Genomic DNA, 14,733 nt, shown 5'->3' on the forward strand with positions numbered 1-14,733 from the left:
CCGCCTAAAGAAAGCTACCCTCCAAACGGATGGAGGAACTTCTTCTCTTTGGAAACTGAAAGTGTTGACGAAGCTGCAGGGAGTCCAAACAAAGGCACTCTGTCCAGGCTCAGAAGCCATCCCGCGTGGCAAACGACATCCACAAAGCCGAGAACAGGGAAATTGAAAAATCAGAATCAAACCCCAGATCACGCCTCTTCACCTGCCGCCCTGAGTTCACGCGCTGCAAGCTGGGTGAAACGCAAAGGATGGTGGATTCGCACAACGCCCTTCTTTCTGAGTTAATCCAGGATGTGTGTTCCCCCAATACAGAGCAGCTGGAACTAACCAACAGGGTGGGTTCACACGACACAATAGCTGGAGGGGGAGTTTAAAAGTCTAGGACAGTGTTTCTTCACCTTGGGAACTTTAAGATGGGTGGGCTTCAACTCCCAGAATTCCCCAGCCAGCAAGGCTGGCTGGGGAATTCTGGGAGTTGAAGCCCATCCATCTTAAAGTTCCCAAGGTGGAGAAACACTGGTCTAGGATGTCGTGCGAATGGATCCGTTTGAAGGCGTTGTGCAGAGGAGGCGAAGCTGCGTTGCCCGTGTCGGCCTATTCCCCTGCAGGAAGCCATCCCGCGCCGAAAACTTCCCAAAGTTCACCCCTCGCTCAGCGGAAGCTCTGCACATGCTCAAGAACCAGCCCGCACATCCTCCAAGGCAGATCCCTAGAAAGGCGCGGCCCCTCCAAACTCCGACTCTCCACGGGAGATGCTGGGGACCAGTTCCCTCCCCCTCCCCGGAAAACCCCCGGAGCTCGGCGCCGACCGGGGGGAGGGGGCCGTTGGGGCGGCTGCCCTCTGCGCATGGTCAGAGGCCCCCGCGCCCGTCCTCCCCGGAACGAGCCGACCTCCGAAGGCGCCCCGTTCCTGGAAAGGCGGCCGGCAGCCAAGCGAGGCTGCCTGGCTCCTCGCCGCCGAGCGGACCTGCCGGGCGCGGGGCGCGTCGCCGCGGGGACGAGCGAGGGAGGCGAGCGGCCGGCCGGGTGCCGCGGGGCCGGGAGAAGCGCCGCCGCCGCCGCCGCCGCCGCCGCGGGAGAGCCCGGCTCGCCCTGCGATGCGCCCGCGCTGGGGCGCCAGGCGGGCAGCGGGACGGTGCCATGGGGCGGCCGGCCCGTCGCCAGTGGAGCCCCCGCGCCCTCCGCGCCGCCGCCTTCTTGGTGCTGCCCGTAAGTGGCCGGTGCGCCCCTGCCTTTCTGGGGAGCGGGGGGTGGGCTGGGGGCGGGAAGGGGGCCGGCTGAGCCCCGCTTTATCGATCCCGCGGCCGAAATCGAGATCCTCCCTCCCGCTTTCGCCCGGCTGCGGTGCGGGAGCCGCGCCTTCCCAGCTGGTTGTGGCGGGGCTGCGCGGCCGGGGAGGCGCTCTTCCCATGAGCAGAGGTCCTGTTGCCTCTCTGTGTGTGTGTGTGCGCCTCTGGGGGCGCTCTTCCCATGAGCAGAGGTCCTGTTGCCTCTCTGTGTGTGTGTGTGCGCCTCTGGGGGCGCTCTTCCCATGAGCAGAGGTCCTGTTGCCTCTGTGTGTGTGTGTGCCTCTGGGGGCGCTCTTCCCATGAGCAGAGGTCCTGTTGCCTCTGTGTGTGTGTGGCTCTGGGGGCGCTCTTCCCATGAGCAGAGGTCCTGTTGCCTCTGTGTGTGTGTGTGTGTGCACCTCTGGGGGCACTCTTCCCATGAGCAGAGGTCCTGTTGCCTCTGTGTGTGTGTGTGCCTCTGGGGGCGCTCTTCCCATGAGCAGAGGTCCTGTTACCTCTGTGTATGTGTGTGTGCCTCTGGGGGCGCTCTTCCCATGAGCAGAGGTCCTGTTGCCCCTGTGTGTGTGTGTGCCTCTGGGGGCGCTCTTCCCATGAGCAGAGGTCCTGTTGCCTCTGTGTGTGTGTGTGCCTCTGGGGGCGCTCTTCCCATGAGCAGAGGTCCTGTTACCTCTGTGTGTGTGTGTGTGCCTCTGGGGGCGCTCTTCCCATGAGCAGAGGTCCTGTTACCTCTGTGTGTGTGTGTGTGCCTCTGGGGGCGCTCTTCCCATGAGCAGAGGTCCTGTTGCCTCTGTGTGTGTGTGTGCCTCTGGGGGCGCTCTTCCCATGAGCAGAGGTCCTGTTACCTCTGTGTGTGTGTGTGTGCCTCTGGGGGCGCTCTTCCCATGAGCAGAGGTCCTGTTACCTCTGTGTGTGTGTGTGTGCCTCTGGGGGCGCTCTTCCCATGAGCAGAGGTCCTGTTGCCTCTGTGTGTGTGTGTGCCTCTGGGGGCGCTCTTCCCATGAGCAGAGGTCCTGTTACCTCTGTGTGTGTGTGTGTGCGCCTCTGGGGGCGCTCTTCCCATGAGCAGAGGTCCTGTTGCCTCTGTGTGTGTGTGTGTGTGCGCCTCTGGGGGCGCTCTTCCCATGAGCAGAGGTCCTGTTACCTCTGTGTGTGTGTGGTTCTGGAGGCGCTCTTCCCATGAGCAGAGGTCCTGTTGCCTCTGTGTGTGTGCCTATGGGGGCGCTCTTCCCGCAATCAGAGGTCCTGTTCTGTATGTGTGTGTGTGTGTGTGTGTGTGTGTGTGTGTGTGTATCTGTGCGAAGTAGGGTAATAGGTTGCAGGCAGGCCAAAAGGAGACTTGGTGAAGCCAGTGGGCTCTGAACTTGGACTCGGTTTTCTCTCTCCTGTTGAAAACAACCTGGGAAATGAAAGCATTCCGCTTTTCTCCCCTCTCCCAAAAACAGTCCCAAAGGAAAATAAATCCTCTTTTGAATCTTGGCATTTTTGGCAAGCGGGGCTGAGGGGTGGCAGAACCTAGCAGCTAGCTTTGCAAAACCCACTGGACTGGAAAGAGGCTGGTTATCTGGTGGCCCGCTGTGCTTTTTATTATAATTGTTGTCGCTGTTGCTCTTATTATTATTCAAATTTATTAGCCTGTTTTTTATTTAATGCCCTGCTCATTTGTTAAACTGGAGGCCAAATGAACCCATTGTCTGTGTCCAGACAGTACATTGAATTATCTACCAACTAAACAGGCTGGCTCAGACCACACACCGTGTTTCCAGAAAATAATAACCAAGTTTAACACTAACCAGGTTTAGCAGGCCGCATCTTGGCGGCAACTCCATCTCTCATTGGCCTGACTAAGCATGCTGGGTGAACACAACCATTTCCTTCTTTTAAAACGTATGGAAAACTTCAGGCTCTGAACGAGCGCATTTAATCCAAGGGGTAACATAAAAGAGTTGAGCATTTTTCCCCTGGCTGTTTTTGAACTGGGATCAGCAGGAAATGTGTACCGTACCCTCAGAGCTCCTTTTCTGCCCCAGAAAAAAAGAAGAGAGTTCCTCTGAGCATATACAGACTGCATTCCAACCATGGGGATATTTGGGACCATTTTTGGGATGAGACCAGTCCAAAGTATTAAAACGATAATTCCCGGAATTCTCCACCAGCACATTGTCTTAGAACTCTGGGACCTTCAAAATTGCATGTATTTCTTGCCCGCAGTTGCAAAAAAATGGTCCTTTATATCTGCAGGGCGTTTGTTCCTTCCATTAAATGTACCCCTTTTCTGTTGCACTTAAAACCTGGTACCTGGAACAAACGCATATCCTTGTGAAGAAGGAAGTACGCTGAGTTTTGGGAAGATGGCGGGGTACGTTACAGGCCTTCAGGTTCGTGGGCGTAAAGGCGGCTAGGTGGTCGCAAATAAAATAATCACTGGATGGTCGAAGAATTGTGTCCCTTAACGTGGCTAAATGCAGTTTGGCAGAAAATGTTAGCATACCTTGACGCTGCTTCCTCGTGGAGGAGCCACGGCTGAAATAATACAAAAATATGTAAAGTGGGGGCTCGCTCCTTTGTTCATAGAAGCTCATATTTGTGGCAGAACGTGGCAAAAATTTAGAAAAGATGGGATGCTAACATGTGACCTAAATTCTGCTGTGTGTTATTATGCATTTCCTTGCATTTTAACATCTCTGCGCCAAAGAGATGAACTCATGCACATTTCTTACACTGACTTGGAGCGTGTGAAAGCATCGTCAGGACTCCTCCCAGGAGGGAAATTGACTCCCTCATTGCAAAAAAAATACCCCAAAAAACTTACTCCCAATTTAATGCCACTCTGCATTTGGGATTTCCTAAAACAAAACCGCAGCTGAAATCGCCCGTGAATTTAATCATTTCCGATGCTTCGTTTACACAGATTCTAAATGGGCTGTAGGTGGCCGCTCCTAGGCGCCCACATCGTAGTTACACCATGGAAGAAAACTGGGTGGGGGGGAAAGAGGAAGAAAAGGTTTTGCTGCAGAATCGTAAATGGTGTGGGATGTGTTGGGATAAAAATGCAACACGTGACTGCAGTGGGCTGCATTTTCAGAGCCTCTGAAAGCTTGCGCTGTGGGTTTGGAGCCTTGAAATCTCTCTTTTGGAAAACATCTCTTTTGGAAAAGAAGCAAGAAAGCTGATCACCAACCAGTTGGAAAAAGGATGGTTGTACAACCCTTAAGACACCCTTGACTTGAAAGTCTAGTGCGCATATTATGCTTTCAGGGGATGCAATTTAATGCCCTGCACAGAATTTATCATCTCTATAAAATACTTAGATGATACAGGTAACCCCAGCCCAGTACTTCTCAATTAAATATACATCGGGTGGGTTCACACCGTCCGGTTGAAATTTTCATCTTTGCCCTGTCTGTCTGTTGAGGATTGACCACCGTCTGGAGCAAAGTTACGGTCAAAGCTTATTTGGAGGAGCGGCGTCACCAAAGTCATATTATCGGTAACTTCTGTTGCGTGGCCAGGAAGACTCGTAATTCTGTTCAGGTGGACACCACATTTGCAGCGTGAGCTTTCTTTCATCTTTGTTCCCAACTAGGTAGAGCTATAGTCTCGCTGACTTTGGCCAATCGTGAATGCCAAATAGGCTTGGATCTGGTTGATGGGGCTGTTCTGGATCCGAGAGCATCAGAGCACGCAAGTGCGCTCCCAGAACACCGGTCCACAACTCCTGAATCCATATGCATGTTTTCCTAGATCCAGATGTAGCTGTACATAAAGACGATCTGCTTTAATGGGTGCTGTGTGACTGCTCCTGTGTGCTTTTTGCTTCTGAATCCGATGCACTGCGGGCTAATCCTTGGATGGGAGGCCAACAGGTAATGCTGCTGCTGTAGACTAGACTGAGAAATCAAACAAACATTCCCCAAAAGGCAGTGCCGTATTCATTTACTAGCAAGCAAACGATAAGGAGGTGTCCAGGAGATAAAAAAAGATTTTACCTATGTTGGGGAGGGCTTAGCAGACATAGAAAAGCTATGATTTCCAGGGTGTACGTTCAGTTTCTTTTTTTTAAGAACTCAACTTGTAATTTCAACTCCACTCAGGCCTCGGTAGGAAATCTCATCAAAGAAGCTGTTGGGTGCACTTTTAGCATTCGAGGGTTTCACTGCCGCGTTGCGTTTTCACTTTTCTTGGGATAAAGGCGGTGGTGGAAAAATGTGATGTTGAACCATATCTCCTGGTTCACAAACATCCAGAGAAAGGGGTAGGTTCAGTGGATAGAGAATCAGGTCTACGGACGGCCTTCTGACACTTGCGTTTTCTTGCAATGTTTCAGCTGGGTTTGTTATTTTTGCAAACTTGGGTTTAAGAGTCCGTACATGATGGGAATCCAGTCCTGGTCTGTCTCCAGATCTCTGGCTCTGATTCAAAGCTTTCTGACTGCACTTTCTGACTTGCACTTCATGTGTCTTCTTCCCGCCTTCAAATCCCAGTTCAGGGAGACCGAAACAAGCCAGAATTGGAGAAATGAGCCATAAAACGTAGTAAAATTGCTCCGGTATGGGTTATTGTGTTATGTTTGCTTTTAATCTTTTCGACGTGGACTATGTCTTCCCTGTGTTAATGGTAGTACTTTCCCTGCAAGTTGTTTTTCAGAGCTGAAGGGGCATTTGCAGACTGGAAGGCTTAGTCTATAAATCCTACTAAAATTTTGCTGAAGGTATTTCTTTTTTTCCTTTCCTCCCCACCGGTGAACTTGTTCTGAAAAATATTCTCAACCATTATAATAGGAGATTTCAGGCCCAAAGTCCACCCCTCTGCCCAACTCAGTAAAATGCTGGGTTTAATTTCTTTTTAAAGTCACCAGTAAAATCCAGTTGGACACATCTGGAAGTCTGGGCTGAAATACACTGATCTGAATTTGAAATCCAGTGGACCAGCTGTGATTTTACACTTAGAACCCCAGATAAGGCACAAATTACGAGTTAATCTTTGCTCCGTTGACTAATATTTATTTAACCTCCTCCTGCCCATACCTGAGTTGACCTTAGCTAATCTTGAAAAGCTAAATAAGATTGGACCTGCTTCATACTGGGATGGGGGACCATTAAAAAATCATAAAGCTGTGACCAGGATAAAAATAAAAGTCAAACATTCTAGAATAATGCAATGGCCAATTTCTTCCATCTTGCTGAGTCCATGTAGTCACCAGGAACCAAATTTACCCCAAGGGAGATTTTACCCTCCTCTCTCCCTTTTATTTTCTCGTTCTCTGAGATCCCATTTTCCCCCCCTATGTTAACCGGGAAGAGATATGAGATTAGATGCAACTAGGAGAATCCACGTGGTAATACTCAAATTGCAAATGAGTTTATTGCTTTTATTGTATTTTTTTTTTAAAGCCTATTCACCAATGGCACAGATTTTCTTAACCTTTGCATTGCAATTTGCAAATATGGATATCATGGAGGTGTTTTCAATAGAAATTCAAGACAGTTTACTCCACGCCACCATGTTTTTCTCTGGAGTCCTAATTACAGATGGGTAACTTTGTATACCCTTATTATCCTTTAAGACAGGGTGGGGTAGTGATTCATTGATTATGTGTCTTCAAGTCAGTGTTGACTCTTAGCAATCACATAGATAGACCTTCCCCTGGATGATTTGACCCCAACATGGTCCTCCAGGTCTTCCAACTGTGGACCTGTTGCTGCCATAATTGAGTCCATCCACTTGCTGCTGAATGTTCTCTTCTTCCCTTTCCTTCCACCTTTCCAAGCGTTATGGATTTTCAAGGAACCTGGGTCTTTCTGCTGATTATGTTCTATCAAGTCAATGTCAAGTCTTAAAGACCACATAGATGGATCTTTTCCAGGATGATCTATCCCCAATCTGGTCCTTCAAGTCTTCCAACAGTGCCCCCATCACCACTGTAACTGAGTCCACCCATCTTGCTGCTAGTCATCGTCTTCTTCTCTTTCATTCCACCTTTTCCAGCATTAGAACCTTTTCCAGAGAGCTGGGTCTTCCCATAATATGTCCAAAGTAGGGTAATTTGAGCCTGGTCATTTGTGCCTTGAGTGAGAACTCCGGACTGATTTGTTCCATGATCCATCAGTTTCTTTTCTTGGCTGTCCACAGTATTCTCCAGAGTCACGGTATTGATGGTTTTGGCTGTCCATGGTATTCTCAGGTATAATGGTTACAGTGCTGAAATAGGAGTGGGGGGTCCCAGGTTCCAATCCATCTTCAGCCACAGAAAGTCCCTCAAGGGTTTTGGGTCAATCTTTTCCTCTGTGTCCAGTCTACCCCACTGAATTGTTTTTGTGGGGGAAAACAGGAGCTCCTAAATGAAAGGAGAGAGATAAATTCAATCAATCAATCAAAACCAGTCTTGGAATAGAGTTATTGAACAGAGCCTCCCTTGGTGTAAAATAGGATGCATAGCCATCCAAAACCTTGATCTAATCCTTCAAGCAAATCTGATCATGAAGGTAGTCTGGTTGCACCGTTTCAGACTAACAATTTTATTTCAAGGTACAGTATAAGCTTTCAATGAACTACGAAAAGGATCTGGGATCTTGAAATCACCATCTACAGTTGGCTAAACACTCATTTTCTCTGATTTAAAAGTTTGAATTTCCAACATTCCTATTTATGCATAAATCTTTTTAATCTTTTCCCATCTCCTTCTTCTCTACCCCAGAAGCCTTTATGTGCAACACGGCTAGCAAAGAGTAGAAAGGCCCTCGTTAAAACAGAGATGGTGTTGTTATAAGGAAGGTTGTCCCTCATTCTAAAAAGATGCTTTGATTTGGGAGCGGTATTTTGGGGGGAAAATGTAGTCTAAAGAAGATGTATCATGTGGTAAATAGTGAACAGAATGTGGTGCTCAATATTTACTGAACTGTGGAGTCCTTGGTGCTCTCTGAACTTGGTTGTTTTCTTGCAGACATTTCATTACCTGATTAGGTAACATCATCAGTGCTGGTGAGTGTGGGGTTTGCTCCCTGTTTATGTACAATAGCTTGCCCTGCCAGTGTAGGTGGGGGTGAGAAAAGAGAGCATCAAGGGCTCCACAGGGAGGGAGGGAGGAGAAGAGGAAGGAAAGGAAAGGAAAGGAAAGGAAAGGAAAGGAAAGGAAAGGAAAGGAAAGGAAAGGAAAGGTGAAAGGAAGGAAGGAAGGAAGGAAGGAAGGAAGGAAGGAAGGAAGGAAGGAAGGAAGGAAGGAAGGAAGGAAGGAAGGAAGGAAGGAAGGGGAAGAGAAGATGGAAGAAAGGAAGGAAGAGAAAATGGAAGAAAGAAAGAGGAAGAGAAGATGGATGGATGGATGGATGGATGGATGGATGGATGGATGGATGGATGGATGGATGAATGGATGGATGGTAGGAAGGAAGGAAGGAAGGAAGGAAGGAAGGAAGGAAGGAAGGAAGGAAGGAAGGAAGGGAAAGAGGAAGGGCCAGGACAGGATGCAGGCTGGCTTGAGTGCTCTGCTGCTCAATTTTGACAGTGAATTTTCCAGAGGGTTGCTTCTGGCTGGAGGCTGTGGATTTGCCAAGCATGGGAGTTTGGGAAATGGAAGTATTCTGGCTGGGTTGTGTGAGGAGCATCACCTTTTGTGTGATCTCCTGCAGGTAGACCGTGAAAAAAGCTAGCTCTTGGTTTGGATTCCAGATGCATTTTACTCAATCCCACTTTTATCTTACATTGCTTGAACAGATGCGACATTGTGAAGGCAGGGCATTGAATTTGCATCCAGTCAGATTCCCAGCGCTGAAAATTAAAACAGAATATCTGACTGCCGGATATCTTAACCTGACACTAAAGTTGTATACATTTTCCTTCTGCAGGGAAGGCGGCGCAAATGGCTCTTATGATGAAAATTTTTTAAAAAGCAGGGCATTGGTCAAAGATTCTTAAATTTTGCAGTATGGGATGATAAATACATGAATATGGGGCTTCCCCTCCCCATGGGGAAAAAACCCCTAATGATTCCATTCAGGTTAAGGTTGGGCAAGAAATAAATATACCACTTATTTTTGATCTTAAATGTTTAACCTGTCCATCGCAGGGTTTCTCCACGTTTATGGTTTTGCAGCTCCCTGTGTGGCATGTACAAAGCTGATCAGCTTTTGTTTTTTTGAGGGACCCCCTCTAAGTTGCGTGTGACCCTCGCAGGGCGATCTGACCAGTTTTCTGCAACTCTCTCTTCTTCCAAACTAACCAGAATGAAAGCCCCAAGGATGACCATTCAGGGATGGGGTTGGTGTTATCTGAAACCCAGATTCGGTGGTTGCGCCTGGCTCAAAAATGAAGACCCTGGAGTTAAGATGCTCGGCTTTGCTTGCTCCTCCAAAGTATTGCACGTGTATAATTCGCCTGTTTTTTACTTTAAACATCCTTTCTGCAGAATAATCTGAAGGTACGGCATGGTGGATTTTCCCTTTGCGTGAAAAAAAGAAGTCTATTAGAATAGGAAGCTCAAAAGCCTTTTTTTTTTGCAGGTGAAGAAGTCCTAAATTGTAGCCAGAGACCTCCTGCTGTCCCATCCCACCCCCTAAATTGATCCCTCTGGTTGACGTTAATGGTCAACCTCAGTCTTCATTTGCACATAGTCTTCCTCCATCTTCCTCCATCTTCCTACAGCTAATACTTATAGCAGTGTTTCTCAGCCTTGGCCACTTGAAGACGGGTGGACTTCAACTCTCAGGATTCCCCAGCCAGCATGTGTGGACTTCAACTCCCAGCAAGCCGGCTGGGGAATTCTGGGAGTTGAAGTCCACCCGTCTTCAAGTGGCCCAGGTTGAGAAACACTGAATGATTAAAAGTCCTATAGGATTGATTTAGAGGAAAAGTAAAGAGATGGAGATTAAGAGATGTGATTTGGCCCTTTTACAGAATTCAGTGTTCACGCTGAGAAAAGACACTTGGAAAGCCGGGGCAGGGTCTTCCCGTCTTGACCTGGAATTCTGTACTGTTTTGAATCATGCGTGCAAAGCTGGATTAGTATAGGAGGAGAACAGTGGGGGAATGACTACGTGCAAAACTGGATATATTTCCAAGACATTTCCTGTCCTTTTTCCTTTTCCAACCCAACATAAGGTTGGAAAGAAATTATATAATGCTCTTTAACCAAGGCCTTTAAAGGTCAAACTATTCCCCCAGCCCCAACCCCTTTGGCATCATCACCATTCCTGTCTTTTTTTCCTTTCCAACCCAACAGAAGGTTGGAAAGAAATTATACTGTATAAAGGGGCTCCCAACTCTGTCTGTCTGTCTGTCCCTCTGTAGGCTCGCTCTCAAAAACTGAACAGAACGGGGGCGAATTTGGAATGTGGGGTGAATCCGGCAAAAGAAAGATTGAGTGTGACAATGGGCAGGACCTGGCCAGGGGCTGTGGAGAAAAAAATCCAGAAATATTCTCCCCCCACCCATACATCTCTATGGGAGAGGCGGATGGACAGAAGCTCAAAATGTTGCTGGCTGCTCCATTCTAAGCCCCTCCTTCCACCTTCCTGGTCATGTGACCCAAAGAGGACCCTGTGCAACCCACCCTTTGCTTCCCGGTGCACAGATATGTGTATGCACACACACACACACACACACACACACTGGGTGGGAGAGAACACAAATACAGACAGAAATCATTTATTATTTTGTGGCAAAGACAGTAAAGATGCCTCCAAGGCCATTGCTAGTGAAGGGGCTGGAAAGAATTGCAGAAGCTGAGCAGACCTGCCCTCCTTTGCTTCTCCGGTCAACTCAGGCATCAAAACTCCTGACAGTCCTAGGTTAAGCAAAGTGAAGCAACGAGAATTTTTATTTATTTATTTATTTATATTTCAAATTTAGATACTGCCCATCTCACAAAAAGAGAATAGAGAGAGGATCACACTGTATTCTCCAAATTTGTTGGCTTCCATTTGCCCTTCTGTGGCCACTTTTCATGTCTTCTGTCCCTTCCTCTCCGCAAGCTGATCCCAATCTTATGGTCTGTATGGAGAACTTCACTTCTTTTGGGATTTGCAAAACGCAGAAACAAGTATTGGAGCTCTTGCTGATCCATGAACTTTAACACTACACAAAATAAGGTTAAACTGCCCAACATGGGAACACAAGATGCTCCAGGGAAAAAAGGAAAAGGATGGGATGGAAGTCCATCACAAGCGCCTAATGGGAATGAACGGATTTTTGGTCCTTCTCTTCCGAAGAGAGGGGAGGGGAGGGGAGGGGAGGGGAGAGGAGAGGAGAGGAGAGGAGAGGAGAGGAGGAGAGGAGAGGAGAGGAGAGGAGAGGAGAGGAGAGGAGAGGAGAGGAGAGGAGAGGAGAGGAGAGGAGAGGAGAGGAGGAGTAAAATGCTAGGCTTGGGAAGGAGCCCTGAAGAGCTTCTAGTCCGGTGTTTGTCAAACCTGGCAGCTTGAAGATGTGTGGACTTCAACTCCCAGAATTCCCCAGCCAGCATGCTGGGAGTTGAAGTCCACACATGCTGGCTGGGGAATTCTGGGAGTTGAAGTCTGAAAGTTGCCCAGTTTGAAAACACACCCAGTTCCTCTAACTCAGTGTTTCTCAACCTTGGCAGCTTGAAGATGTGTGGACTTCAACTCCTAGAATTCCCCAGCCAGCCTTGCTGGCTGGGGAATTCTAGGAGTTGAAGTCCACACATCTTCAAGCTGCCAAGGTTGAGAAACACTGGTCTAACGGTTCTTCATAGGATTCAGCCCCCAAGCCCCTCACCATCTTTGTTGCCCTTCTCTGCACTCCTTCTAATTCCTCAGCATCTTTCTTCTATGGTGGCCACCAGAATCCAACACCGTATTCCAAGGGTGGTTTGACCACTGCAGAGAAAAAACAAATGTATAAATCCCAATGGTTGGCTGGATCGGGTCCAAAAGGAGAGCACCAGAGCGTGTGTTCAGAAAACGGGTCCTTCCTTTTTGCAGCAGCCAACGTTTACCCTTCCTGCAGGCCAACCATCTACAGACATTGCGTTCTTGGCCTGAGTTGCTGGAACACGATAAGCAGCTGTGCATGGTACACTTGTGTGACTCTTTTGGGGGGAAGCTGGCAGCTGCTAGTCCTGCATGCCATTAAAGCCGGGCATTCAAAATCCAGGATTCCTTCTCTGTCAACGTTACTCCAACGGCTCGCGTAACAGTATACGTCCGGGTTGTCTTCAATCCTTTTTAAACCTTGAAGCGCCTAGGTCAGTGATGACCAGATTGCTTAAATGGATTTGGTGTGCCTGGCATAAAAAGAAGTTCAGGAAGAGATCATCCAGAGGGAAGGAAGGAAAGAATTTGATCTTTGCAAATGCCATCTCGATCTGCATGGCTTTAATCCCTGCCAGCTATGGCAGTCAGCTTTCTAATAATTTCTGCCATTCCCCCGAATTGGATGTAGCACCTGACAAGTTACTCTCTCTAGATGTCCAGTCAAATATATATTTTCAGACCCAATGCACATTTCAGTATGTATTAAACTAGTTCAGTAAATCTGTAAGATTTTCTTTTTAAATAAAGAATACATATTAAGGTAGATAAAGAGCATTTTTAAAAAAATACTTAGATTCCATGTTTGAGGATGAAAAGTTGAGCCCAAATCCTGTTTAAAAATATAAACGTGATGTAGTACAGACAGAACATGGCAAAGCAGACTGGTTCCAGGTTGGCAAAGGATGTCACAAGGCTGTATATTATCCCCCTATTTAGGTAATCTATATGCTGAATATGTATTAAGGGAAGCTGGAATAATAATAATAATAATTTATAAACATTTATATGCTGCCTGACTCCCAGCAACTCTGGAAGAAGATGAGAGGGTTTTAAAAAGGACCAATGACCCATGCTATGCTGATGACGCTACTTTAATAGCTGAATATGCAAAGGATCTGCAGGATCTGCTAATAAAAGTCAGGGAACATAATGAAAAAAGGGGACTAAAATGATATCAAGAAAACCAAACTAATGAACAGGTACAACAACCAGTCTTAGAACTGATAATGAAGGTATTGAAGTGGTGGAGAGCTTCTGCCTTTTAGGATCCACCATCAATAGTAAAGGAACCAGCAGTCAAGAAAGACACCACAGACTAGCACTTGGTAGAGCAGCCATGAAGCTCTTGGAAAAGATATTTAGATGCCATGATGTGTCTAGACCTACAAAGATCAGAATCATGCAAGTTTTGGTCTTCCCCATGACCCTCCATGGAAGGGAAAGTTGGACTTTAAAGAAGGAAAGGAAGAGCATTGACACCTTTGAACTTTGGGGTTGGAGAAGACTCCTGAGAATACCATGGACAGCCAAGAAAACAAACCGATGGATCATCAAACAAAGCAACCCACTCGAGGCACAAATGACCAGGCTCAAACAATCCTACTTCGGACACATGATGTGAAGACTCAGCTCTCTGGAGAAGGCTCTGATGCTGGGAAAGGTGGAAGGAAAGAGAAGAAGAGGACGACCAGCAGCAAGGGGGATGGACTCAGTGACAGTGGTGGTGGGGCACCATTGGGAGACCTGGAAGACCAGGTTAGAATAGATTGTCATGGAGAACATCTATCTGTGTAGTTGCTAGGAGTTAAAAATGTCTTGATGGCACATAATGGATCAATCAAAATGATGAAGACCATGAATGTCCAAGTAGCCTTCTCTATGGACTTCAGTGTATATGGAAAGTCTGCAAGTTACCGAGACCCTGCTTCCTTTTGTCTTCCCCCAATGTTCTTGCATCGGATCTTACTTTCATTCAATAGAATGCCTCATCCATCTTTGAGATTTTGTCTGTAACCATTTGACTTGGTTTCATTTTAAATCCTATTACTATTATTATTTCAGTCTTTGACTAACTTGCATAAGGTGTTGAGTAAACAACACAAAATGAATCTGAAAAGTCATGATGCTTCTATAACAGAAAGGGACACTTTAATATTCCAACTTATGTAAAACCTATTTCCTGTAAAACGCCTATGAGACCAAGATCTTCAAACTGATTGCAAGAATACATGTAACATGTATTTCCTGTAAAATGCCTATGAGACCAAGATCTTCAAACTGATTGCAAGAATACACGCAAAATGTATTTCCTGTAAAATGCCTGAGACCAGGATCTTTAAACTGATTGCAAGAATACACGCAAAATGTATTTCCTGTAAAATGCCTGAGACCAAGATCTTCAAACTGATTGCAAGAATACACGTACAGTAACATGTATTTCTTATAAAATAGTTATGACAGTAAAGGCAGTACACTAAAAACTGCAAGGATGTGAGCCTGTAGATGTCTACATTAATACTATTTTCATGTTCAGCATAAATGGTGTCTTTCTGCTGATGACAGCTTGACTGATGCGTTTGCTGAGCAATGCAGGAGGGCCAAAATAGCCAGCACGTTTGCATCTTGTTCATGGACCACAGGCCTTAAATTGCTGGCTGGCTCCATATAAAAGGATCTCGGTTCAG

General features: G+C 47.0%; 1 protein-coding gene across 1 annotated transcript in view; it reads left to right on the top strand.

The window, feature by feature from the left end:
* The first annotated feature begins 1,072 nt into the window (after nucleotides 1-1,072).
* The window catches only part of CRHR2 (corticotropin releasing hormone receptor 2), a 116,765-nt gene continuing 103,104 nt past the window's right edge, over nucleotides 1,073-14,733 (top strand). The window contains exon 1 of the mRNA XM_088150074.1: nucleotides 1,073-1,209. Within this exon, the coding sequence (XP_088006200.1) occupies nucleotides 1,141-1,209 (69 nt within the window). The 5' untranslated portion in view covers nucleotides 1,073-1,140. The remainder of the gene's footprint in view (nucleotides 1,210-14,733) is intronic.

This window comes from Python bivittatus, unplaced genomic scaffold (assembly GCF_059951505.1).
Source record: "Python bivittatus isolate LINGU-HERP-01145 unplaced genomic scaffold, Pbiv_v1 ctg000610_np1212, whole genome shotgun sequence".
Taxonomy (NCBI): Eukaryota; Metazoa; Chordata; class Lepidosauria; order Squamata; family Pythonidae; genus Python; species Python bivittatus.